Source organism: Littorina saxatilis, linkage group LG9, assembly GCF_037325665.1.
Source record: "Littorina saxatilis isolate snail1 linkage group LG9, US_GU_Lsax_2.0, whole genome shotgun sequence".
Classification (NCBI taxonomy): Eukaryota; Metazoa; Mollusca; class Gastropoda; order Littorinimorpha; family Littorinidae; genus Littorina; species Littorina saxatilis.
In genome coordinates, this window is record NC_090253.1 from 14905225 (window position 1) to 14932768 (window position 27544).

Genomic DNA, 27544 nt, shown 5'->3' on the forward strand with positions numbered 1-27544 from the left:
ATAACAAAGATTCGCGTAATCAAAGAGCGAGCAATTTTGATTAATCAATAAAAAATTATTTTAAAATTGAATACAAAAAGAAGAAAACAAGTCGCGTAAGGCGAAAATACAACATTTAGTCAAGCTGTCAAACTCACAGACTGAAACTGAACGCAATGCAATTTTTAATGACCAAAGTCATTAATTAATTTTTAAGCCACCCAGCTGAAATGCAATACCGAAGTCCGGCCTTCGTCAAAGATTGCTAGGCCAAAATTTCAATAAATTTTATTGAAAAATGAGGGTGTGACAGTGCCGCCTCAACTTTTACAAAAGGCCGGATATGACGTCATCAAAGGTATTTATCGATAAAAAGAAAAAAAACGTCCGGGGATATCATTCCCAGGAACTCTCATGTAAAATTTCATAAAGATCGGTCCAGTAGTTTGGTCTGAATCGCTCTACACACACGCACAGACACACTCACATACACCACGACCCTCGTCTCGATTCCCCCTCTATGTTAAAACATTTAGTCAAAACTTGACTGAATGTAAAAAGAGAAAAAAACATGCAGAAAGCTGGATGGGGGGGGGGGGGGGGGGGGGGGGGGGGGGTTGGGGGCATTCTGATGATTTGCAAACATCATATGCAATGACAAAGAGAAAGGATGAAATCTACCAGGTAACGCAAGGAAAATTGCAACACAGTAGTAACATAAATATCAAATGCGAGTTTCAAAAATAAGTTTTAAATATTATTTCTTGTAAGAAATGTGATCGTGGTGTTTGGTTTTGATTTGTTCAGAAAGAGCCAAGTCACAGGAGACCTGACTTTCTGCATCATTATGGCGTCATGTCCATTTTTTTTATAGTTGATTTTGTTGAGGGCCCCAAAGGGTTTAAAATCGTGATCGTGATTGGCGTTTTTTGACCTTTCTGTGACCGTGATTGCCAAAATTTCCATTTCTGTGATCGTGATGGGACTTTACCCGTGATCCGTGATGACAAAAAAATCAAGACTCGTGATCGTGATCGTCATTTGTTTTTGTGATCGTGATGGGCATTATTGCAAAGCATTTTATTTTCAACGTACATTTTTCACAGCTGTATCACTCTATGATCCTCTATTCGTCAAGGTGTTTGTGATCGTGAAAACAAAAATCAAGGTAACTGTGATCGTGAAAGCTAAAATGTCTCTTCCCGTGATCGTGATGATAACCCCCCTTTGGGGCCCTCTTTGTTGTATTTTTTTTATTTGTTCAGAAAGAGCCAAGTCACAGGAGACCTGACTTTCTGCATCATTATGGCTTCATGTCCATTTTTTTTATAGTTGATTTTGTTGTATTTTTTTGATTTTATTTTGCTGCTGCATTGACCTTCTGATATCCTAAAAAAATAAAAACCAATCTAAATACATTTGACACAACTTTATTCAGCAAGCTCCTCAACTCATGAACCCCCACCTGTAAAACTTGTTTGGCACAAAACTTGTCAGTCTAGCGTACACTCTATCTGCACAGGTCAACGTGGTAACTCTTGGCAAGTGAATAAACTCTTCAAAATAAAGCACAACAAAGACTCAGAGGTAAACCAGATGGCAGGGAGGATAAATAACTGAACAAAAAATAAAAAAAACTTCAAAATTATTCAAATTTTAAAAAAGTCCAGTGCAAAACAGATAGACTGCTATGATGTTGCAAAATCAAGATTAAGAAAACATGAGGATGAGACGATGGAACGTTTAACTATGGACAAAACAAAACATTGACCAGGACCTCAAACATTAATATTAATCATAAGATCTGCAAATTAAGGTCTCAGTGAATTTTTTCTTTGGTTGATAGTTAAACGCTTCATAAATGTACCTTTCTTGCTTTTTAAACAAAGGAGAAAAGAAAAATAACAGTCCTGATTTGTTTTCTTTGTCTTGCAAGGGAAACACATTTTCCTGTTGATGTTTCTGTGCTTGCAAAGTTGGGCTGGTTGTTGTCAAACATGAAGATGTGGCACATTATCCGCACTCTCTCTCTCCTCACAGGGCTCCCAGATTGTTATGAGAACGGGAACCTGGAAAAACAAGCGAACCTTCACATAGACCATCCATCAGTACAATGTCTTTTGATTTCTTTTTTCACTTTCATTTACTCTATTATCCCAATGCTGGGAAATTCAGGTCGCTTCCTCCCAGTGGAAAGCTAGCAGCAACAAGAGTCACGCTAGCCAGGTGTGTACGTGTTTAGGTGTCATCAGCCACCTGCACTTATGGCAGAATGACCGAGGTCTTTTACGTGCCACGGGGGTGGGACATGGCTACCGTCACTGAGTCTGCACATAAAGTTGACCTGTGTCCGTCCCTGCCGGGATTTGAACCTGTGTCCGTCCCTGCCGGGATTTGAACCTGAGACCTTAGGATCACAAGTCCAGTGCTCTACCAACTGAGCTACCCCGCTCCCCCCGGTCTTTGATAAATCTGTCAAAGTTTATTCATCTAAAATCTAACACCACCCCTCACCCCATCCCACCCTTAAGTTTGTTTCTGATAAAATTAGTGCCGAAAGAGAAGAAAATCATCAAATGTTTATTTTTAGCAACAACAGTCCACAAAGAAAAAGTAAATCCAATACAAGGAACCCCTCTCCTAACCTATGTATCAAGGTTCACAACTCACGTGGCAGAGTGCCCCGTGTCGATCGCGGTCGGCTGGCTGTCGTTCCGTAGGCGACTTCAGACATGGGTCGCTTCTTCTCAAGAGGCCGTCTTCCGCTGAGGTCGTCGGTGACACGAAGGACACTGCCGCCTCTGATGGTAGAGTCGGCTCCCTTCTTCAGGTAAGTGGGGGGTGCGCTGTAGGTGCTGCCGGGGTATGCTGTGCCTGGGTGGCGGAGATGGTTTGCTGAAAACACACCCCCATGGGGAGAATCTCTTGAAGACTTGTTGAATTTTCTGAGAAACCCAAACCCAAACCCATTGTGAGAATCTCTTGAAGACTAGTTAAATTTGCTGAGGGGGGGGGGGGGGGGGATTTTTCGGATCTGCCAGGTTAAAGTATGGGCTAGTGCCTTGTCACCTCTGGTGTAGACAGTGGAATTCCTTTTTAATGACCACCCCAGAAGATCCCCAACAAACTTCAAACTTCTTTCCTATATATGATTTACCTTTCTGTAACTACCACCTGATTATAAGCACAACTTTCGGTTGGTTCATTGGATGTTCGTTATAGACAGGTTCGACTGTATCTGTAAACCCTTCACTTTTCCTTGCTTTGCTGACCATTACTGTTCCATACAGGTGTTCTTCCCCCCCCTTCCCCCCAATAAATATCACTCCAGCAGAGGTAAATAATGGCCAGTTATTCAAGGCCACTTGGCTTCGTATCAGTGGATGACGGGCGCAGTGGCCTAGTGGATAAGACATCGGCCTCCCAAGCGGAAGGTCTCAGGTTCGAATCCTGGCCCTGCCTGTTTGGTTAAGGGTGGAGATTTTTAATTATTTTGGTTAAGGGTGGAGATTTTTATTAATCTACACAAGCAATCGAGGGACTTACAGCCGGTTTCTCCGTTACCCACGACGATAGGCTCGGAATAGATGCCCTGGTTGTTGACGTAGATGACGGAGTTGGGGCGAGAGTTGGGACGCGACTTGTAGCTAGGGGGCGCCATGATCACGGAGCCGGCATAGTAGGTTTCACGGTCGTCCTCAAAGTAGATACCCTCCACTCCCATGTTGACAAGCTGGCGCACCTGAGAGAGAAGATAAACAGTGTCAAGCGTGGCAACAGTATAACAGGGCTAACACACACAAAAAGTGAAAAACCTGAAAGGCCAGGGTTCATGGCAGCACCCGTCAGAAGCTGAGGCTTTTTTTTTATTATCTTGTAGGGACAAAGAACAAAGTTTTACTTTAAGAAACCGGATTTTCCGGTTTTAAAAGTTTTCAAAAACCGGATTTCCGGCAGGAACCGAAAGGTGTTAGCCCTGGTATAATGACAGCAGTGGCTAGTGTTTTTTTAAGAAATTAATTCAATTTAAAAAAAATAAGAACAAGAGACTGCTGTTCTTCTTCTTCTGGTCGTTCACCTTAACAGACTGCAGGTGAAAGCAAGAACAAGATACAGTAACAATAAAAATAAACTTTATTTAAAGTCATGATCTTTTACGTGCCAGTAAAGAGTTGCTGGTACTGGTGAGTACATTTTCATTGTTATCTTGTTCAATTATAAAAGTCCTGCTCTACACAGAAGGCAGTCAGAGGGGTGTGCACGTTAAAGATCCCACGATTGACAAAAGGGTCTTTCCTGGCAAAATTGTATAGGCATAGATTTCTTTCTTTCTTTCTTTATTTGGTGTTTAACGTCGCTTTCAACCACGAAGGTTATATCGCGACGAATAGGCATAGATAAAAATGTCCACCAAAATACCCGTGTGACTTGGAATAATAGGCCGTGAAAAGTAGGATATGCGCCGAAATGGCTGCGATCTGCTGGCCGATGTGAATGCGTGATGTATTGTGTAAAAAAATTCCATCTCACACGGCATAATGATAAATAAATCCCTCCGCCTTGAATATGTGCGCGATATAAATTGCATAAATTTTTTTTTTTTAAATCCCTGCGCTTAGAACTGTACCCACGGAATACGCGCGATATAAGCCTCATATTGATTGATTGATTGATTGATTGTTTGCATGTATCCAAGTGGAGGGAGGGTGCCTTATCCATGCAGCTTCTTCTTCTTCAGCGTTCCAGAATTTTCTGGTTACGAGTGAGCTTGTTTGCCCATTTGGGTTCCCCACACTATACTCTGAGAGCATAGTCAGCTTCACTCCTCTTTTGTTGAGTAGGCTTGCTGGGTATTTTCGTGCTTCCATAACCCACCGAACTCTGACATGGATTACAGGAAATGTTCCGTGCGCACTTGGTCTTGTGCTTGCGTGCACACACGAAGAGGGTTAAGTCACTAAGTAGGTCTGCACATAAGTTGACCTGGGAGATCAGAAAAATCTCCACTCTTAACCCACCAGGCGGCAGCGACTGGGATTCGAACTCACGACCTCCTGATTAGGAGGCCGACGTCTTACCACCACGCCACTGCGCCCGTCGTCCATGCAGCAATAAAAGTCATGCTTCCAAGGTGTGTGCGTGTACAGTGGAACCTCCATTTTAAGACCCTCCTTTCTCAGATGTTTTGTTCATAGCCTCTGTAAATTCACCTCCATTTTAAAACTCCCTCCTTTCTCAGATGTTTTGTTCATAGCCTCTGTAAATTCACCTCCATTTTAAGACCCTCCTTTCTCAGATGTTCTGTTCATAGCCTCTGTAAATTCACCTCCATTTTAAATTTTAAAACTCCCTCCTTTCTCAGATGTTTTGTTCATAGCCTCTGTAAATTCACCTCCATTTTAAAACTCCCTCCTTTCTCAGATATTTTGTTCATAGCCTCTGTAAATTTACCTCCATTTTAAAACTCCCTCTTTTCTCAGATGTTTTGTTCATAGCCTCTGTAAATTCACCTCCATTTTAAAACTCCCTCCTTTCTCAGATGTTTTGTTCATAGCCTCTGTAAATTTACCTCCATTTTAAGACCTGATTTTCTCAGACTTTTCAAGGTGGTAAAAGCGGGGTTCCATTGTATATGTTTAAACAGCCACCACCACTTCTGGCAGAATAACCAAGATCTTTTACGTGACACAGTTCTGATACAAGAGTGGGACATGGATACCTTCTGACCCGGCCCGGTTTTGAACCTGTGACCCTAGGATCACAAGTCCAGTGCTCTACCAACCGAGCAACCGAGCTACCAGGTCTACCAACTGAGCTACCAGGTCTACCAACTGAGCTACCGGGTCTACCAACTGAGCTACCGGGTCTACCAACTGAGCTACCGGGTCTACCAACTGAGCTACCAGGTCTACCAACCGAGCTACCAGGTCTACCAACTGAGCTACCAGGTCTACCAACTGAGCTACCGGGTCTACCAACTGAGCTACCGGGTCTACCAACTGAGCTACCAGGTCTACCAACCAAGCTACCGGGTCTACCACCCGAGCTACCGGGTCTACCACCCGAGCTACCGGGTCTACCCACCGAGCTACCGGGTCTACCCACTGAGCTACCGGGTCTACCAACCGAGCTACCGGGTCTACCAACCGAGCTACCGGGTCTACCAACCGAGCTACCGGGTCTACCAACCGAGCTACCGGGTCTACCAACCGAGCTACCAGGTCTACCAACTGAGCTACCGGGTCTACCAACTGAGCTACCGGGTCTACCAACTGAGCTACCGGGTCTACCAACTGAGCTACCAGGTCTACCAACCGAGCTACCAGGTCTACCACCCGAGCTACCGGGTCTACCAACCGAGCTACCGGGTCTACCCACTGAGCTACCGGGTCTACCAACCGAGCTACCAGGTCTACCAACTGAGCTACCGGGTCTACCAACTGAGCTACCAGGTCTACCAACCAAGCTACCAGGTCTACCAACCGAGCTACCGGGTCTCATAATTATATGCACTGGTAATGATTGTTGTTGTTGCTACGTTTTCAAGTTTAATTGTATAGAAGCTTTGAACAGGATCTCCCTATATTAATATACAGAGCTTTATACAAAATTAAAAAGAGGATGTAATGTTATCATCATAATCATTATTCCCCAGGAAAATAATTAAGACATACCCCAAGATCTGCCAACCCTTGTGTAGCAATTTACATATTTAACCATTTTTAGCATAGCAAATGGTGTTTTAGTGTAGCAATTTACATATTTAACCATTTTTAGCATAGCAAATGGTGTTTTAGTGTAGCACTTTACATATTTAACCATCATTTTTAGCATAGCAAATGGTGTTTTAGCGTAGCAATTTACATATTTAACCATTTTTAGCATAGCAAATGGTGTTTTAGTGTAGCACTTTACATATTTAACCATTTTTAGCATAGCAAATGGTGTTTTAGTGTAGCACTTTACATATTTAACCATTTTTAGCATAGCAAATGGTGTTTTAGTGTAGCACTTTACATATTTAACCATTTTTAGCATAGCAAATGGTGTTTTAGTGTAGCACTTTACATATTTAACCATTTTTAGCATAGCAAATGGTGTTTTAGTGTAGCACTTTACATATTTAACCATTTTTAGCATAGCAAATGGTGTTTTAGTGTAGCACTTTACATATTTAACCATTTTTAGCATAGCAAATGGTGTTTTAGTGTAGCACTTTACATATTTAACCATTTTTAGCATAGCAAATGGTGTTTTAGTGTAGCACTTTACATATTTAACCATTTTTAGCATAGCAAATGGTGTTTTAGTGTAGCACTTTACATATTTAACCATTTTTAGCATAGCAAATGGTGTTTTAGTGTAGCACTTTACATATTTAACCATTTTTAGCATAGCAAATGGTGTTTTAGTGTAGCACTTTACATATTTAACCATTTTTAGCATAGCAAATGGTGTTTTAGAGTAGCACTTTACATATTTAACCATTTTTAGCATAGCAAATGGTGTTTTAGTGTAGCACTTTACATATTTAACCATTTTTAGCATAGCAAATGGTGTTTTAGTGTAGCACTTTACATATTTAACCATCATTTTTAGCATAGCAAATGGTGTTTTAGTGTAGCACTTTACATATTTAACCATTTTTAGCATAGCAAATGGTGTTTTAGTGTAGCACTTTACATATTTAACCATTTTTAGCATAGCAAATGGTGTTTTAGTGTGGCACTTTACATATTTAACCATTTTTAGCATAGCAAATGGTGTTTTAGTGTAGCACTTTACATATTTAACCATTTTTAGCATAGCAAATGGTGTTTTAGTGTAGCACTTTACATATTTAACCATTTTTAGCATAGCAAATGGTGTTTTAGTGTAGCACTTTACATATTTAACCATTTTTAGCATAGCAAATGGTGTTTTAGTGTAGCACTTTACATATTGAACCATTTTTAGCATAGCAAATGGTGTTTTAGTGTAGCACTTTACATATTTAACCATTTTTAGCATAGCAAATGGTGTTTTAGTGTAGCACTTTACATATTTAACCATTTTTAGCATAGCAAATGGTGTTTTAGTGTAGCAATTTACATATTTAACCATTTTTAGCATAGCAAATGGTGTTTTAGTGTAGCAATTTACATATTTAACCATTTTTAGCATAGCAAATGGTGTTTTAGCGTAGCAATCTACATATTTAACCATTTTAAGCATAGCAAATGGTGTTTTAGTGTAGCAATTTACATATTTAACCATTTTAAGCATAGCAAATGGTGTTTTAGTGTAGCACTGTCTAAAATGTGCACATCCACATTTAGGCTATTTCATGCCAGAATACATGCATTTCTAAAAAGATTACTTAGAAAAAAGAAACATAATGGCTAACAGAGATTGTCTGCAGTGCCCCTTTTTCAGTGTGTGCAATGTTCTATGACACAAATTCTGACCACTACACCGAGTGAGAATCAGAAATGAATACCAGGACTCACAAGAAAGAGCTTAACTGTTGCACGCTTTTGATTATTTGTTTGAGCGCAGCAATTCTAAGCTTAGCGTAACAGCATAGCAATTTGTCTTTAAACGTAGCAGTTGGCAGCTCTAACCCCCTCCCCCCCCCCCCCCCCAAAAAAAAAAAAAATCCTGTCCTTACCTTTGGCAGGAACATGGAAAAAAGGACAAGCGTTGCGGTGATGAAGAGGCCAAAAGCAATGCAGGCATCACCAAACTCATGGGCATAGTCGTGGTCACGGTTCAGTCCTCCCACCAGCGTCCAGGCTAACCACACAGGGATGCTGCAACAACACCGTTTCCACTTACCATCAGCAATTCTCTTAAGTTACATAAATATATGATATGAAATAAACTGAGCAAAACAATTATTTGCACCCGTTTTCGTACCCCAACTAAAAAATTCATTCGTGTGTCATTTCATTCAAACGGTGATAAGTTTGTTTGTTCGTTCATGGGCTGAAACTCCCACGACTTTTACGTGTATGATCGTTTTTACCCCGCCATTTAGGCAGCCATACGCCGCTTTCGGAGGAAGCATGCTGGGTATTTTTGTGTTTCTATAACCCACTGAACTCTGACATGGATTACAGGATCTTTTTCGTGCGCACTTGGTCTTGTGCTTGCGTGTACACACGGGGGTGTTCGGACACCGAGGAGAGTCTGCACACAAAGTTGACTCTGAGAAATAAATCTCTCGCCGAACGTGGGGACGAACTCACGCTGACAGCGGCCAACTGGATACAAATCCAGCGCGCTACCAACTGAGCTACATCCCCGCCGTGTGTGATAAGTTATTTGAGAGATCACATGTCACGATCGGGTGACAGAGACCAAGAAAGCGTCACTCAGTGGAGTGCCTGTTCTGGGTCAATGTATGATAGAAAGCGCCTGTGCGTGATATTGGACACAGCAGAGTTTTTGCTGACAGTGCTCCCGAGCACGGATGTTTTGAAACGCACGAGCTTCACAGTGCAGGTTTCTGCTGTCATAGGGCTGACGGTTTTTTTTCGCTGACAGCGCGCACGGGATTTTCAGGGATTGAGTTTCTCGTGTCTTTTTCCTGCTTGGGGAGGCAAAACTGTGTATAGCTGGACTGGTTTGGTGACAAGGTCAGTCACGTGTATTTGGCTAGGTGGTCTGTCAGAGACTCAAGGACGACACACTTGACACCCAGCGGCAGAAGGGGAAGGACCTAACACACAGTTACTAGAGTATGATGGTTTTTCACCGAGTATCATATTCGGCACTCTAGGGGAACTTCCACAAGTTATTCCTTTCCTCTGCCACGTATTTTGCTGAGGACAAGTCGTCACATTTCCTTCGTCGGCGATGGCTTTCGCATAAGGATTCGACAAGGGGTTCTGGACGTTTTGGGTCACTGTTGACGAACAGAGACTGTTCCAGGGAGGAGGCGGACTTTGCTTCCATTGAGAGTTACAATCATAGGCTTTTGAGGTAATAAATCATTATTTAACGCTGTTGATGAGTCTGTGTTGTGGAATGAAATACTCTCTGTTGTTCTTTCCAGGTTAGCGCATAATTTACTCTCTGTGACGCTAAAATACTAATCTGTATATGGTTTTTGCAGATAGGGAGAGAAGGACGGAAAATGGCTGTTTTGTTGTTGTAAAAAGTCAGTTTTGTGCAGGCCCACGTGCTCGATGAGATATTTAAAGGTGACATGTTTTAAGGTGGTGGGTGAGGGGTAGCTGACATGTTTAGTGCACCGATGCTTTCTGTTTGCAGCCTTCCTTCGTTCGTTCGTTTCGTTCGTTCGTTACGTTCCCGTAACATCGGCACGGCTGACTCTGGCGGGAACTGTTGAGGCTACGCTAACCAGGAGACCGACTAACCAGCATACCGGCTAAGCAGCAGCAGCAGAGATAAAGCTAAGTGCACCATGTCGTACGCACCCCGTTGACCACCGTTGTCTTTTCGTATCTATGATTTCATTGGAGTAGTGACAACGTGGGGTGTGTGACACCTGCACGAACTAGAGCTTTTCGAACAGAACATTCTCATTTCGACTGTATTTACACGGGTTCAGCGTGTTACTATAATTTTCTACATAGTACTGGCATTTTGTCAGTGAACACTGGTTTTTTACGTGTTGAGAACGTAAAAGGAACATATTTTGAGTGAAGGCTCGAGGGAGGTGGAGAGTTTATACATAAACAGGCGTCTGAAACTTATACTTTTGTTGACTCTATTTAATTGTATGCCTGCGAGAGTGGATCGTGGTGTGGTTAGTTAATTAGTAGTAATTAACCGGTTCATAATCACCTTGAGTGATATATTGAAACGTGACACATGGGGGCCAAGCCGGGATTTACTCAGTTAATTTCCAACTGATAAAGACCCACCAATTAAGGATAACTAAGAGCAGATAATCTCGTCAGTGCTCGACTTATTTTCTGCTTGGTGCTACCCTTTTTTGTATAGTTTTGATCATATACCACACCTTAAGCGATTCACATCTTGCAGGAAATGTAAATTGTAATTTGTGAGTTATTGTATGCGCTAACTGTGATTACTTCCCTTTCCTTTGTTTGTGAATCTTTGTTGTTGTACGTTCAGAGTTTTCCGTTGCAGAGAGCTGAGCGGGGTTAGCGGATTTGTTATTCGTTTTACTCAGTTTTCTCTACATTGTTGTTTCGCATTCTGTAACAGGTTACATTTCTACCGTCTTGTTGTACTTGGATTTTTCTCCATATTTTGACTTTGTTGGAATTTTGGGGGGGGAGGGTCCGAGGACTTCTGTCCTAACCAAGGCTGTGGGAGACACTCTGTTTCACCGCAAAAAGCAGCCGATAAAGTAGGTCACGGCTGTGGGAAACACTTTGTTTCACCGCAAAAAGCAGCCGATAAAGTAGGCTACGCGATTTGTTCTACACCGTTTGGATTTTTCTTCTGCATTTTCCGGTTGCTGGATTTTTGTATCCATTTCATCACCGCGTGTTCTAGCTATAGCTGCGTTAGACTTACTTTGGTAATAAAGCTTTGCTAAAACTAACCATGGCCACAGGGGGATCTCCGACGAGGAGAATAACTTTCGAGACTCCTGGTAGTGAGCAACCGACTGAGCGAGACGCACGCGTTAGAGCCCGAAGCGTTCTAAAACGCTTAGAAGTGGAACGGAAGGAAGAATTTGAGCGACTGACAAGAAAAGAAGAACGTGACAGACAGGACAAGAAGGACGAACTTGACAGACAAGAAAGGGAACGACAGGCTGAACGACAGGCCGAACGTGACCGACAGGACAAGAAAGAGAAAGACGAACTTGACAGACAAGAAAGGGAACGACAGGCAGAACGAGACAGACAGGAAAGGAAAGACGAGCTTGACAGACAAGAACGGAAAGAGAAAGACGAACGTGACAGACAGGAAAAGAAAGACGAGCTTGAGAGACAGGAACGACAGGCCGAACTTGACAGACAAGAAAGGGAACGGCAGGCCGAACGTGATAGACAGGACAAACAGGCCGAACGCGATCACCAGCTAGAACTAGCTAGGCTGCAGGCCGAGAAGGGTACGCTTACTCAGGCTAGCGCGCCGACGTTTGTTGCCGACCGTACGAGACTGCCGACGTTCGACGATGACAAGGACGAGCTCGACGACTTTTTACGCCGGTTTGAGCGCATCGCATCTGACCAGAAGTGGGAAGAGGCCACGTGGGCTAGCCGCCTTAGCACCTGCTTAAAGGGACGCGCATTGCAGCTCTACAACGCTTTGGATGACGACGAGGCGAGAGACTATCAGGCACTAAAGAAGGCGTTACTCCAGCGCTTCAACCTGACTGCGGAAGCCTACAGACGACGTCTGCGTAACAGCAAGAGACTGAGCGGCGAGCTGAGTCATCAGTTTGTGGCACGCCTTAACCTCTACCTGCGGCGCTGGGTGGAGATGGCCGAAAAGGACTGGACCGTCAACGACCTTGCCGACCTCATAGTCATGGAACAACTGATGTCCAGCCTGCGACCTGAGGTGGTGACCTTCGTGCAGGAGCACCAGCCCAAGACTACTCAGGAGGCAGCCGACTGGATCAGAGTGCACGAGGACGCCCAGGCGATCTCCGGCAAATCTTCAGGCTCACGGCCAGGAAAAACGGGAAATTCGGGTTCTTCAGGACCCAAGGACGGGAAGGACGATCAGGGACACAAGGGATCGAGTTCCAGAACTGACATCCAGTGTTACTACTGCAACAAGCGGGGCCACGTGAAGAAGGACTGCCACAAGAGACAGGCTGACCAGAAGGGCGTTCACTTCGTTGGCAGTGAGGAGTTCAGGGACGTCACGAGCTCATGCACCATCCCACAACTCTGCGTTCCGTGCTCCAGGAAACATTTCCAGCCCCACTGCAACGTCTACGTTAACGGAGTGAAGGGCGAAGGTCTGCGGGACACAGGGGCAGACATGATAGTGGTTCGGGCGAGTCTAGTTCCAGCTATGGCCTACACAGGAGACAGCATCAGGGTGAGAATGGCCGAGGCATCTCACGCTTACGACTTGAACACGGCGGTGATCAAGGTCGTAACCCCGTTGTTCACGGGGACCATTGTGGCCGTCGTCATGGACGATCCTCCATGCGACCTGCTCATTGGAAACCGGGTTCAGTTTGTGGACGGCGTCACCAGGGAGGTTCCCGTTTATCGGTCTCCCGACGTCATTTCAGTGCTCACGCGGGCACAGGCGGAGCGAGAGGACAAACCTCTCAAACCCCTACCTGCTGCACGAGCTGCCCTGGGGAACGTGACCCCCGCGCTTCTCGCGAAGGCTCAGGATTCTGACCCGACCTTAGCTACTCCTCGGGAGCACGCGAAGTCGGGGAAGGTGAAGCTGAGCGGGAGGCATGGGAGGTCAAAGTTCCTCAGGGACAAGAAGTTGCTCTACCGTGAGTTCAGCAACCAAGAAGGTACATTCAAACAGGTTGTCGTGCCTCGCGAGTTTCGCGAGGGTGTCATGGCAACGGCACACGACTCGATTCTGGGAGGTCATCTTGGTACCAAGAAGACCACGGATCGTGTCTGGCGCCACTTTTACTGGCCAGGCATCTGCACGGATGTCCGACGTTTCTGTGCGTCCTGCGATAAGTGCCAGAAGGTGGTTGCCAAAGGAAGGGTGAGGAAGGTCCCCTTAGAGAAGATGCCGCTCATCGACGAACCCTTTCGTCGGGTGGCAGTGGACATCATCGGGCCCATCTTGCCTGCGTCTGAGGACGGAAACAGATACATTTTGACCATGGTGGACTACGCTACTCGATACCCAGAGGCGATCCCTCTGAAATCGATTGAAGCCACGCGAGTAGCTGAGGCTCTGGTTACTATGTGGTCCCGGCTGGGAATTCCATCAGAGGTACTCACCGACAGAGGCACGCAGTTCACGGGAGGAGTGATGGCGGAGGCAGCACGACTGCTATCACTGGAGCAGCACTTCACCACTCCTTACCATGCTCAGTGCAACGGACTGGTGGAAAGGTTCAATGGCACCTTGAAGACCATGCTGAGGAAACTAGCTCAGGAGAAACCACGCACGTGGGACAGGTACATCCCAGCATTGCTTTTTGCATACCGCGAGGTTCCTCAAGAGAGCTTGGGTTTTTCCCCATTTGAGTTGTTGTACGGCAGACAGGTACGCGGTCCCATGGCTATCCTGCGTCAAGCTTGGACGGACGAAGAAGCTGACGAGGAGGTGCAGACGACAGCGACCTACATCGTAGAACTCAGGAACAGGATTGAAGAGACCTGCAAATTGGCTCAAGAGAACCTGGGAAGAGCAGCACAGCGTTACGCGCGAGGATTCGACCGCAAGGCACGGCCGCGCAGCTTCAAGATTGGAGAACGGGTGTTGCTACTTCTACCTGTCAAACACAACAAGCTACAACTGCAGTGGCAAGGACCTTTTGAGGTGACAGCGAGGGTGGGCCAGAACGACTACAGGATCATGATGCACGGGAAAGCACGCCTGTACCACGCCAACCTGCTGCGCGCCTACATAGAGAGGACAGCCTACGGGGAGAAGAACAAAGACCAGAAGAACAAAGACAAGAAGACAGAGAAGGTTGTAGTCATCAGGGGTGAAACGAGGGGTTGCTCGTTCTTGAGGACGACCTTTCTGTCTGGAGACGGACCATCAACCTCTGCAATATCTTCAGGTTGCAAGGTTGGCAAACGCCAGACTTATGCGCTGGGCGTTGATTCTCCAACCGTACCAATTCACGGTACGCGTCATTCCGGGCGCCAACAATGTTGGAGCTGACTTTCTCTCTCGGGCTGTAGAGGAGAACATGACTGTGAGCGAAACCGAGGTTTCGTCTTGAAGAGGGGAGGTGTGTCACGATCGGGTGACAGAGACCAAGAAAGCGTCACTCAGTGGAGTGCCTGTTCTGGGTCAATGTATGATAGAAAGCGCCTGTGCGTGATATTGGACACAGCAGAGTTTTTGCTGACAGTGCTCCCGAGCACGGATGTTTTGAAACGCACGAGCTTCACAGTGCAGGTTTCTGCTGTCATAGGGCTGACGGTTTTTTTTCGCTGACAGCGCGCACGGGATTTTCAGGGATTGAGTTTCTCGTGTCTTTTTCCTGCTTGGGGAGGCAAAACTGTGTATAGCTGGACTGGTTTGGTGACAAGGTCAGTCACGTGTATTTGGCTAGGTGGTCTGTCAGAGACTCAAGGACGACACACTTGACACCCAGCGGCAGAAGGGGAAGGACCTAACACACAGTTACTAGAGTATGATGGTTTTTCACCGAGTATCATATTCGGCACTCTAGGGGAACTTCCACAAGTTATTCCTTTCCTCTGCCACGTATTTTGCTGAGGACAAGTCGTCACATTTCCTTCGTCGGCGATGGCTTTCGCATAAGGATTCGACAAGGGGTTCTGGACGTTTTGGGTCACTGTTGACGAACAGAGACTGTTCCAGGGAGGAGGCGGACTTTGCTTCCATTGAGAGTTACAATCATAGGCTTTTGAGGTAATAAATCATTATTTAACGCTGTTGATGAGTCTGTGTTGTGGAATGAAATACTCTCTGTTGTTCTTTCCAGGTTAGCGCATAATTTACTCTCTGTGACGCTAAAATACTAATCTGTATATGGTTTTTGCAGATAGGGAGAGAAGGACGGAAAATGGCTGTTTTGTTGTTGTAAAAAGTCAGTTTTGTGCAGGCCCACGTGCTCGATGAGATATTTAAAGGTGACATGTTTTAAGGTGGTGGGTGAGGGGTAGCTGACATGTTTAGTGCACCGATGCTTTCTGTTTGCAGCCTTCCTTCGTTCGTTCGTTTCGTTCGTTCGTTACGTTCCCGTAACATCGGCACGGCTGACTCTGGCGGGAACTGTTGAGGCTACGCTAACCAGGAGACCGACTAACCAGCATACCGGCTAAGCAGCAGCAGCAGAGATAAAGCTAAGTGCACCATGTCGTACGCACCCCGTTGACCACCGTTGTCTTTTCGTATCTATGATTTCATTGGAGTAGTGACAACGTGGGGTGTGTGACACCTGCACGAACTAGAGCTTTTCGAACAGAACATTCTCATTTCGACTGTATTTACACGGGTTCAGCGTGTTACTATAATTTTCTACATAGTACTGGCATTTTGTCAGTGAACACTGGTTTTTTACGTGTTGAGAACGTAAAAGGAACATATTTTGAGTGAAGGCTCGAGGGAGGTGGAGAGTTTATACATAAACAGGCGTCTGAAACTTATACTTTTGTTGACTCTATTTAATTGTATGCCTGCGAGAGTGGATCGTGGTGTGGTTAGTTAATTAGTAGTAATTAACCGGTTCATAATCACCTTGAGTGATATATTGAAACGTGACATCACACAACCAGGCTGAGCATGAGCTGGTATTACAAACTGTATCACTGTTTACTAAAGAGCTGTTCATATGCCTGATTTTTACTCTATTTCTGTCAGCTAAAAAACACTATAACCACACAAAATTGGGACTGAAAAATGTCATGGATCCTGAACCTCAACCGAACCAACAACAACAAAAAAACAAAAAAAGAGACCAAAAAAAAAGAGGTCATAATCGAATACGGATTTCCGGCATATACCAGAAGAATCCCACCCATAAAATTGGGGTCCCCCTGCATAACCCGCAGCAAGTAAACCCCAGACATGGGAACAAGGATTCATGAAAAAAGTCTGAAAGTGACGTAGGCCCGGTTCCAAAATAGTACACAAACTCTGAGGATAGTTCACAAAGAAAAGCTCTGAAACTGAGTTCAATGGCTTTGAAAAAAGTCGGATTTCAGTAAAAAGTCTGAAGATTCTCATGTGTGAAACCCTCACCTGAAGCCAGCAGCGATGCCGATGAAGACGCTCTCCCGGTGGTTGGTGATGATGCCGTGTGCGTTGAGGGCCAGCACGGTGGTGATGAGGATCAGGAACATGATGTAGACCAGCGACAGGATGTGGTTCTCAAACTCGTTGCGCACAAACTCCGACATGGCCATCATGGAGTTGAGCTCGCCCGAGGCGCGGAAGGTGTAGTGGTTGCAGATCCACGCCTCGCCTCCGTTGTTGGTCACCACCTTCACCGCCTCCGGAGGGACGGTGATCAGCCACTGAGCATCGATCACCACCTGTCATCATGAAATCGTTTCTTTAACATCGATCTGAAAAAACTATTGGGGATATTTGTCTTGTGTTAAAAACACATACACTATCGGGGGACGGTGATCAGCCACTGAGTGTCGATCACCACCTGTTACATCATTATGGAATTGTTTCTTTATTGTCAATCTGTAAAACCACTGGCAATATTTGTCTTACGTTAACACAGACACTCGCGCACACACACTCTTCCCCCAAATGCACAGAAGGATACCATCTGCATAGTCACCTCACACACTCTCACACAAAAAGGAAAGAGAGAATGCTTTATGTCCTACAGGCTAAATATTTTGCCTCTTAAGGACAAGATATGGGTTATATGATTCGAGTTTTACGCCCTCACGGCTTTTGACGGGATACACAAGTGTATGCGTGTTTAGGTGGCATCAGCCATCTGCACTTATGGCAGAATGACCAAGATCTTTTACGTGCCATTGTGGTGACACGGGGGTGGGACATGGCTTCCGTCTCTGGGTCTGCACATAAAGTTGACCCTTTTCCGGCCCGGCCCGAATTCAAACCTGCGACCTTCCGATCACAAGTCCAGTGCTCTACCAACTGAGTTACCGGGCCCCCTACTCTCACACAATGTGAACTGTAGGATAATGTATAAATATTTGTCTTATTTTTCTCTTTAGTTTCATACATTCAACTATTGATGGTTCTTTCAAACTTAATCACTAAAGAAGTATGTGTATGTCGGTGTCAACCATGTCCAAAGTGGTAGAAGGAGAGTGGCTGGGTGACTAGTACGAGATATCGTGTGGTTATTGCAGGAAAATTGCTTAAATAAGAGTCCCTAGGCCCAGCCCAGCTCCCAGATTGAACCCACATTCTGGGCGGGGATGTAGCTCAGTCGGTAGCGCGCTGGATTTGTATCCAGTTGGCCGCTGTCAGCGTGAGTTCGTCCCCACGTTCGGCGAGAGATTTATTTCTCAGAGTCAACTTTGTGTGCAGACTCTCCTCGGTGTCCGAACACCCCCGTGTGTACACGCAAGCACAAGACCAAGTGCGCACGAAAAAGATCCTGTAATCCATGTCAGAGTTCGGTAGGTTATAGAAACACGAAAATACCCAGCATGCTTCCTCCGAAAACGGCGTATGGCTGCCTAAATGGCGGGGTAAAAAACGGTCATACACGTAAAATTCCACTCGTGCAAAAAACACGTGTACGTGGGAGTTTCAGCCCACGAACGCAGAAGAAGAAGAAGAAGAACCCACATTCTAGCGATATACTGGAACGTCACCACTTTTCAGATCTCCCAAATAATTGGAAAATCAGGTCTGAAAAGAAAGGGAGTCTTAAAATGGAGGCGAACTTAAAGATGGAATGAATACCAAGTCTGAAAAACCGAGGTCTTAAAATGGGGGGGTCTCAACAACAAAAAAGTGAGGTTCCACTTCCACTGTGTCTTTCTTTCTTTACTTGGTGTTTAACGTCGTTTTCAACCGTTCAAGGTTATATCGCGACGGGGAAAGGGCGGATGAGATAGAGCCACTTGTCAATTGTTTCTTGTTCACAAAAGCACTAACCAAAAAATTGCTCCAGGGGCTTGCAACGTAGTACAATGTATTACCTTACTGGGAGAATGCAAGTTTCCAGTACAAAGGACTTAACATTTCTTACATACTGCTTGACTAAAATCTTTACAAAAATTGACTATATTCTATACAAGAAACACTTAACACGGGTAAAAGGAGAAACAGAATCCGTTAGTCACCTCTTAACACTTTCGCGACGGGAGGTGACTATATTAGTAATAGCGCTGCAACGCCCACGGACGGGAAGTGACTATTTTAGTATTAGACATACAAGGTACACGACTCGTGATTGCTTCCCGGTTTTTGAAGCTTGCAGTAAATTGAGTTGTTTCCCTTGACACACTTGGTGTGCCCTTCCGCCATATTGCAAAATTAGCCTGATTTGTGCGGTTTTTTCGAGAAAAAAAATGAATCGAAGGCGAGCCTTGTCACGGGAGGAGATTCTCCGGATGTTGGATCTTGAGGACCCTGTAGATCATGATTCCGACGTGTTGTTTTCGCCTCAAGAAAGCGATAATAGCAGTGATATTGAGGAAGAAACAGTCATGTTGTTGCTGCTAGTATGAGTCGGCAAACTACACGTGTTAGGGTGGTACTGCATGAATCTTCAAATGTGTAGTTGCAAGGGGGGCGTGGCAGCACTGATAACAATGGATGGCTGGAGCCTAATCCTTTTGGAAATGTTCATAGGTGTACAGTTGGGACTTTGTTGTGAAAATGTGACTTATATTCAATATGGATTACCTAGACATCATTTGGTGAGTGTCACAGTTTTGTTTCATTTGAGTCAGGATGCTGTGAGTGAATGCGGGATTTGCTTGTTTTTTTCTTTGTACTGTCTCCTTATTTCTGTGTAGAATTTTAACAATATTTCAGCTAATTCATAGGTTTTACACCTTGTTTGGTTATAAAATTATTTATAATACTTTCTGTTAAAAAATAACTTTTAAAAAAGCAGTGGAAAAGAAAACACACACAAAAAAACGTTAAAAAACACAAATTATCCCCCTTTCACCCCCCCTTTGCTAAAACAAATCGCGTGACAAACTTATAAATAGCACGACTAAACTGGGCATCCATTTTTTAATTAGTACACAAAATTTGGTGGTGATTGGACTTAATTCAAGCTTGCTAGACAGATTTCTTTACAGTTACTGTTTTTTGGGAAGTTTCTTGGTGGCAAGCTTGGGCAGGCAGGACGTTAACGCCGTGGCAATGCTAGTCACAGTGTTAAGACATGCTGGGGAGCATCGGGTAAATTCTTCCCCCTAACCCGCGGGGGGAGACTGAGGTCCCAAAAGGGGGGGAGGGGAAGGTGTCTTAAAATGGGGGTGTCTCAACAACAAACAAGTGAGGTTCCACTTCCACTGTGTAAGCTCAGTGGCACCCCCCTTTTAGCACTGTCTACCCCACCTATGTTGACCCATTTCTTTTTAGCCGAGACCAGCTGTGCTGCAGCAGGTTGCTCAGAATTGTAGTAGCTGTGTAGTAACTGTGTATCAACACGCTGCAATGCAGGCGTTAGATCGACGTTACAGGATTTTGTTTGTTTGTTTGTTTGCTTTACGCCCAGCCGACCACGAAGGGCCATATCAGGGCGGTGCTGCTTTGACATTTAACGTGCGCCACACACAAGACAGAAGTCGCAGCACAGGCTTCGTGTCTCACCCAGTCACATTATTCTGACACCGGACCAACCAGTCCTAGCACTAACCCCATAATGCCAGACGCCAGGCGGAGCAGCCACTAGATTGCCAATTTTAAAGTCTTAGGTATGACCCGGCCGGGGTTCAAACCCACGACCTCCCGCTCACTGGGCGGACGCCTTACCACTAGGCCACCGTGTTGCGATGACGTTACAGGAAGCGACTGAAGCTAACAGTCTTAGCGAATATATCCGTACCTGGTCAGATAGACCCAAATGAGTGGGTACGCATATCTCCGTACCTGGAAGACAACGAGTTAAGACCTTCAATAATCTGATAAAATCAGGTCTTAAAAAGGAGAGTCTTAAAATGGGGGTACATTTACAGAGGTTATGAACAGAAAGTCTGAGAAAACAAGGTCTTAAAAGGGAGGAAGTCTTAAACTGGGGGGTCTTAAAAGGGGGTTCCTCTGTACTAAAACGAAATCACAGACCTGCACGCCGACTACAAAGACGAACATGAGGAACTGGTAGATGCCTTTCAGGTAGTTGCCACTTTCCCCATCGCCAGGGATCAGAGAGTTATCTGTGTTCTTGGACGTCAGAATCACCATCAGTTTCACCAGCAGAACCGCAAAACAGATAGAGTAGGACACGCCCACACCAAACCGTGTGATGCCGCAAGTCGCTTTCGTGGGGGTCTGAAGAAAAAAAATCATGCATTTGTTTACTGAAAGATGGTACTGGTGACGTTAAAGAGGCGCGTTCTTTTCATGGTTTTCCAATGGAAATGTTTGTAACCTTTCCCTCCAAACCACCCTTTTTCCAACCCTGCCTTCTAGATTGAACAAAGAAACAAATAATAAAGTAATGCATAAATAAACAATTATTTATTAAGTAGCCTTTACAATTATCTACATAAACCCCCCAAAAAGTAAGGTTAATATTCACTAACTCAAAAGCAAGCACGCTCAGTTTTCAAGGCAAAATGAGAGATAGAGAGGCAATGTGAAAGACCATCTGTTACGACTTTGTACTAGTTCTCCAAAAGAAAGAAGTCTAACTTTCCAGTAAATTCAATCACGAATACACACAGAGATACAGACAAGAAAACATGCACACAAATACACACCCTAAAATATCTTACATCTTTTACACACACACACACACACACACACACACACACACACACACACACACACACACACACACACACACACACACACAAAGAGCATAAACTCACAGGCAAGTAAGCGAACAGTGTGAGGTAACACAGGAAAATGCCGAACAGGAGGAGTTGCCCCAGCCACATGGTTCTCCACTTCTGCCCCATCTGGGTCCCCAGCATTTTGTACAAGATGTAGATCTCAAAGATTATCACCGCTAGAATTCCAAGACCTGCTAGCGCACCTGTAGAGAAAAAGAAGCTTATGTTGAATATAAAAAAAAAGTTAAACTGCCATATTTGGTTTGTTTATCACTGCATGGTTCTGCCTCTACCCCATCTGTACCCCATCTGGGTCTAGATCATCTTACACTAACACAGGAAGTAGATCTTAAAGATTATCACAGCTAGAATTCCAAGACCTGCTAGCGCACCTATATAGAGGAAAAGAACCTTTTGTCGTATAAGAAATTTATAATGCCATATTTGGTTTGTTTAGATAATTATCACTGCATGGTTCTGCCTGTACCCCATCTGGGTCTATCTCATCCTACACTCGCACAGGATGTAGACCTGAAAGATTATCACCACAAGAATTCCAAGACCTGCTAGTGCACCTGAAAAGGAAAAGAGATACTTGTCATGTAAGACTGACTGTTCTGAGTTTGGTTATTGTAGTGTGGCTCTCTGTCTCTGCACTATCTGGGTCGCTATATCATCTTAAACAGAATGTAGATCTCAAACATTATCACCAGCAGAATTCCAAGACCTACTAGCACATCTGTAAAGGAAAAGAACGTGTTGTCATATAAGGCATTTAAACTACCATATTTTGTTTGTTTATCACTTTTTTGTTGATCTCTGTGTTTGCCCAATCTGATCCCTATTATCATACACACAATATTGATCCCAACCATCTCCATGTGTGTGTGTGAGCTACTATAAATAGCCCACGCTTTTTGCCGGCAGACAACTCTGCAGAGGCTACCAGGATGAAGCAGTAGTCTCCCTTCACATACTGATAATGTCATGTGACACAGACAAGATAACATCACTCTCTGTCATTGTCTCCACTAACACTCACCCAAGGCAATGATCCATTTTCGCCCAATCTCAAAGCGGGTGGCAAACTCGGAATCTTTACGACTGGTTTTCATGTAGGCACCAGTAATTTCCTGGTCAGGTGGATAGTAGACAACAGAGAAGTTGCCGCCAAATGGAGGTTTGCAGATGGGGACAGTGGTGCTGGGGGCCTCAGTGGTGGTGGTGGTGGTGGTGGGCATCTCGCCGCAGGGGAGGCAGGGAGAGACATGGCACCGGCTGGGTCCATAGGGTACAAGGTTCAGGCCAGCGTTGCTTTCCACGACCAAGTTGCCGTTGACATACTCTCCAATCTGCAATTTTTTCACATCAGTACATGAAAAATAGGCACTGGAACACCCCTCTTAAGATAGAGTTTATCTCACAAAGAAACATTGTTTTGACTTATCATGCAGATTTTCAACAATTAGAATCTAAAGCTCCAAGTTGTGTCGTGTGAGTCCAGGAAACCTGCTTGGAAACTAGAGGAAAGATATATTCAAAGTATGCAAATTCCGAAAATAACTGTCAGTTTTTTTTATGGGCCTTGCAATTGTGCACGCTCTTACAAACAATAAAGCCCAACAATGCCACTAATTTGTTGAGCCAATTAATCATATGCCTCACAGTAAAAAAAAGACCTCCAATATGTCCCTTTCAAGGACATAGGGAGAGAATACTATTTTGGTTCCCACACTCCATCTGTCTTGTTTTCTATGATTCAACAGGGATGGCCAAATCTCAATTTTAACTCGCCAGCAGGACGAGTAACTTCAAGAAAGCAGAATTTTTGCTGGCCCGGTACATACCACAGTTGATCTGCAGTGTTTGTATGGCTTTAAAACCCGATATTACAACCAAAAGGGTCGCATTTGACCTGAATTTTCATTGGCCAGGCGGTTTCTACTAGCCCGGAGGATTTTTTACTCGCCCCTGGTGACCGGGCGGACGATTTGGCCATCCCTGATTCAATCTACTTGCTACTGTCTGTCTTCTGATGTGCATATTTTTGTGTATGTACCAATGCTTTTACCCAGAAACAAATGACCACAAAATTAACCTATGTCCATCCTTTGATAATTTTCTTCTTATCCCACAGATCTTATAGCTACAGTTGAACCTGTCTTAACGACTATCATAGGGATTGAACAAAAGTGGTCTTTGAAGACAGGTAAGTACATATAGTATAGAAAAAATGGTCTGATAGCAAACTTTACTAGCCAAACCAACGATTTGTTTCAACAACTTTACTCGCACTTGGCAAGCAGGTGAACATTTCTACTTGGCAGTTACACGTTTCTACTCGCCATGGCAAGTAAAATACTCGCCATTTTCAGGCCTGATGTGGTCGTTATCAAGAGGTAGGGCAGGGCAGGTTCCACTCTATCATTTTCAGAGATTAAGTCATCCACACACTCACTCACCTTGTCAAAGGTGCCATCGATTTTGAAGCGGTAAACAGAGGTTTTTATCTGGCTGGATGCCGGGTCTCCGTTCTGGTAGACTCCGTTAACAGGCTCTGTAAAGAAGCCAGTGGATGTGCGAATCTTCTCGTTGATTTTAGAGCCTCTAGAGTCTGTGCCAAAAAACGTGGAGCACAGGTAATTATTGTTGTTCTGACAGATTTCATTTCCCGCACCGCGTACTCCGTCCAAAAAGGCTTTGGTGGCCATAATGGTGAAAGCAGCGTCTACATCGAAAGGAGGAAAACTGTGGAAGAAAAAAAAAGAAGTAGATTAAAACTAAAGTTACATTTTGTACCTGGTGTATTCGAGTGCCAAAAGCCCAAGCTCAATAAAACAGGGTGGAGACTTTTAGAGCTAAATAAACAGCCCTATAAAAACTGTTATGGTTACGCAAAGGTTCCCAGGAACATACAAAGAGACGGCAACAGCCGGACCCTATCACAAACAGAACTCTACAATTCACGGGAGCCAGCTACGTAGAAACAATGTTGAGCTATAAATATCTTGCGCTCTTTAACGGCAGACAACTGCAGAGCCTGCTGTGAAGGGTGATGCAGAAGTCTCCCTGTCAAACTATTGTACATAAATACATAAATAAATTAAAGGCACATTGGAGTAGGCCAGAGAATCACACCAATGAAAGCATGGAAGGTCACACAACAGAAGGCATGCAGAGTCACACAACAGAAGGCATGGAGAGTCACACCAAAGAAGGCATGTAGATTCACACAACAGAAGACATCGAGTCACACCACAGAAGTAATGGAGAGTCACACTACAGAAGACGTGGAGAGTCACACTACAGAAGACATGGAGAGTCACACCACAGAAGAAATGGAGAGTCACACCACAGAAGACATGGAGAGTCACACCACAGAAGACATGGAGAGTCATACCACAGAAGTAATGGAATCACACCACAGAAGGCATGGAGAGTCACACCACAAAAGGCCTAGAGAGTCACACCACAGAAGGCATGGAGAGTCACACCACAGAAGACATGGAGTCACACCATAGAAGATGTGGAGAGTCACACCACAGAAGACATGGAGTCACACCATAGAAGATGTGGAGAGTCACACCACAGAAGGCCTAGAGAGTCACACCACAGAAGGCATGGAGAGTCACACCACAGAAGGCATTGAGAGTCACACAATAGAAGGCATGGAGAGTCACACCACAGAAGGCATGGAGAGTCACACCATAGAAGGCATGGAGATGAGTCACACCACAGAAAGCATGGAGAGTCACACCACAGAAGACATGGAGAGTCACACAATAGAAGGCATTGAGAGTCACACTACAGAAGACGTGGAGAGTCACACCACAGAAAGCATGGAGAGTCACACCATAGAAGGCATGGAGAGTCACACCACAGAAGGCATGGAGAGTCACACCACAGAAGGCATGGAGAGTCACACCACAGAAGGCATGGAGAGTCACACCACAGAAAGCATGGAGAGTCACACCACAGAAGACATGGAGAGTCACACAATAGAAGGCATTGAGAGTCACACCATAGAAGGCATGGAGAGTCCCACCACAGAAAGCATGGAGAGTCCCACCACAGAAAGCATGGAGAGTCACACCATAGAAGGCATGGAGAGTCACACCACAGAAGGCCTAGAGAGTCACACCACAGGCCTAGAGAGTCACACCACAGGCCTAGAGAGTCACACCACAGAAGACATGGAGAGTCACACCACAGAAGTAGTGGAGATTCACACCACAGAAGGCCCGGAGAGTCACACCACAGAAGTAATGGAGTCACACCATAGGAGGCATGGAGAGTAACACCACAGGCATGGAGAGTCGCACCACGGAAGAAAAGGAGAGTCACACCACAGAAGACATGGAGAGTCACACCACAGAAGGCATGGAGAGTCACACCACAGAAGACATGGAGAGTCACACCACAGAAGACATGGAGAGTCACACCACAGAAGACATGGAGAGTCACACCACAGAAGGCATGGATAGTCACATCACAGAAGGCATGGAGAGACACACTACAGAAGGCATGGAGAGTCACACCACAGAAGGCATGGAGAGACACACCAAAGAAGACATGGAGTCATACCACAGACATCCTAGAGAGCCATATAACACAGATGGCCAAAGAGCCACACTCAGAAGGCCACACAGCCCCAGCAGAGACGGTCTAGAGCGCCATATCACAGAAGGCTTAGGGAGGTCACACTGCAGAAGACCTGGCTGCCACATCACAAAGTGTTCAGGAAGCTATTAGCACAGATGACAGAAGTCCAGAACCATAAAAAGAAGGCCCCAAGAGCCACACTACACAAGATCTACAGAGCCACACTACAGGGGACAAACAGAGCCAAACCACAGAGATCCCAGAGAGCCTCCTCACAGAAGCCCCAGGAGCCATACCACACAAAGTCAGTGTGACCAAAGATCTTCTACTGCTACGCTAAGATGTGCCACTCCGCCCGTTTTTGCGCGTTAGCCGCAGCTGCAGTGCCACTCCCACTAGCGAGGTCAGGCTTGCTGTTGACACGAAACAGTTACTAAAATTGTGTTTAATCAACGGCCGACTGGTACCTTTTGCGGTTTTATTAACTGCACAAACTTGTGTACAAAATGTTCCAAAAAGATTTGATTCCGATTTTAAAAAAATCAATTAAAAAAATGGAATAGCGTAATTTATCTTCTGCTTTTATATGAAATATCTGCCTTCAATCCTCATGTCAAATGTGTGTGTGTGTGTGTGCATGTGTGTGTGTGTGTATGTGTGTGTGTGAGTTTGTGTGTGCGTGTGCATGTGAGTGTGTGTGTTTAATGAGAAACGGACAGAGACAGGAAGAGAAAGAGAGAGATAATTTTGAAGCTCTCAATTTGAATGATTAGAACTGCCTCTATTCGGAGTATTTGTGGGAATCTTTTTATCATCAGTAGTAAAAACTAACATAAAGACCCATGACTGACAAAAATGTGAATTGTCGGCAGCTATTTGTAGAAGCAGCTATTTGTCACATTCAAAAACTTCTTAGCCAGTCAATTCAGTATATTTAAACAAAACACACAATTAAAAGTGACCTGTTTTCCTTTCCATGTATTTGCTGATTGAAACAGTTTTTCTGGACAAATATTTTGTTTCTAGCAAAGCAGTTTTATTTCAATGAATGTAATCAATCTGACTGAAAGCCGCTGGAAAGATAGATCAAAATACATTTTCCCTGTAGGTGTATATTTTGCGATGGAGTAGCAAAGTTACTCTATAATCTATTAACCTTACACATAGTTTGTCTGGACAGCATACCGTGCATTTCCAAGAAACGTCATTAAAATAATGTAAATAGTCTACGCACATAGCTGGATCGCCCGCTGACCTCGCTAGCGGCACAATTTTGCTACCAGAGCGGTGCGCTGCGAACAAGCTTTTAAGAAAGGCTGCTAAGAAGGAGTGGCACATCTTAGCATAGCAGTAGAAGGTCTTTGGTGTGACACATCACAGACCTGTGAACAACACCACAGAAGATCTTTGCATGCCATTCTTTGGAA

The 27544-nt window shown here is 44.7% G+C and overlaps 1 protein-coding gene across 1 annotated transcript in view; it reads right to left on the minus strand.

The window, feature by feature from the left end:
* Window positions 1-1612: 1612 nt before the first annotated feature.
* Window positions 1613-27544, minus strand: part of LOC138975365 (metabotropic glutamate receptor 2-like) — a 33841-nt gene continuing 7909 nt past the window's right edge. Inside the window, exons 7-15 of the mRNA XM_070348025.1 lie at window positions 23978-24263; window positions 22558-22867; window positions 21552-21718; window positions 20803-21009; window positions 16798-17090; window positions 8630-8771; window positions 3526-3721; window positions 2650-2874; window positions 1613-2048 (exon numbers count right to left, since the gene is read on the minus strand). Coding sequence (XP_070204126.1) covers window positions 2014-2048; window positions 2650-2874; window positions 3526-3721; window positions 8630-8771; window positions 16798-17090; window positions 20803-21009; window positions 21552-21718; window positions 22558-22867; window positions 23978-24263 — 1861 coding nt within the window. The 3' untranslated portion in view covers window positions 1613-2013. The remainder of the gene's footprint in view (window positions 2049-2649; window positions 2875-3525; window positions 3722-8629; window positions 8772-16797; window positions 17091-20802; window positions 21010-21551; window positions 21719-22557; window positions 22868-23977; window positions 24264-27544) is intronic.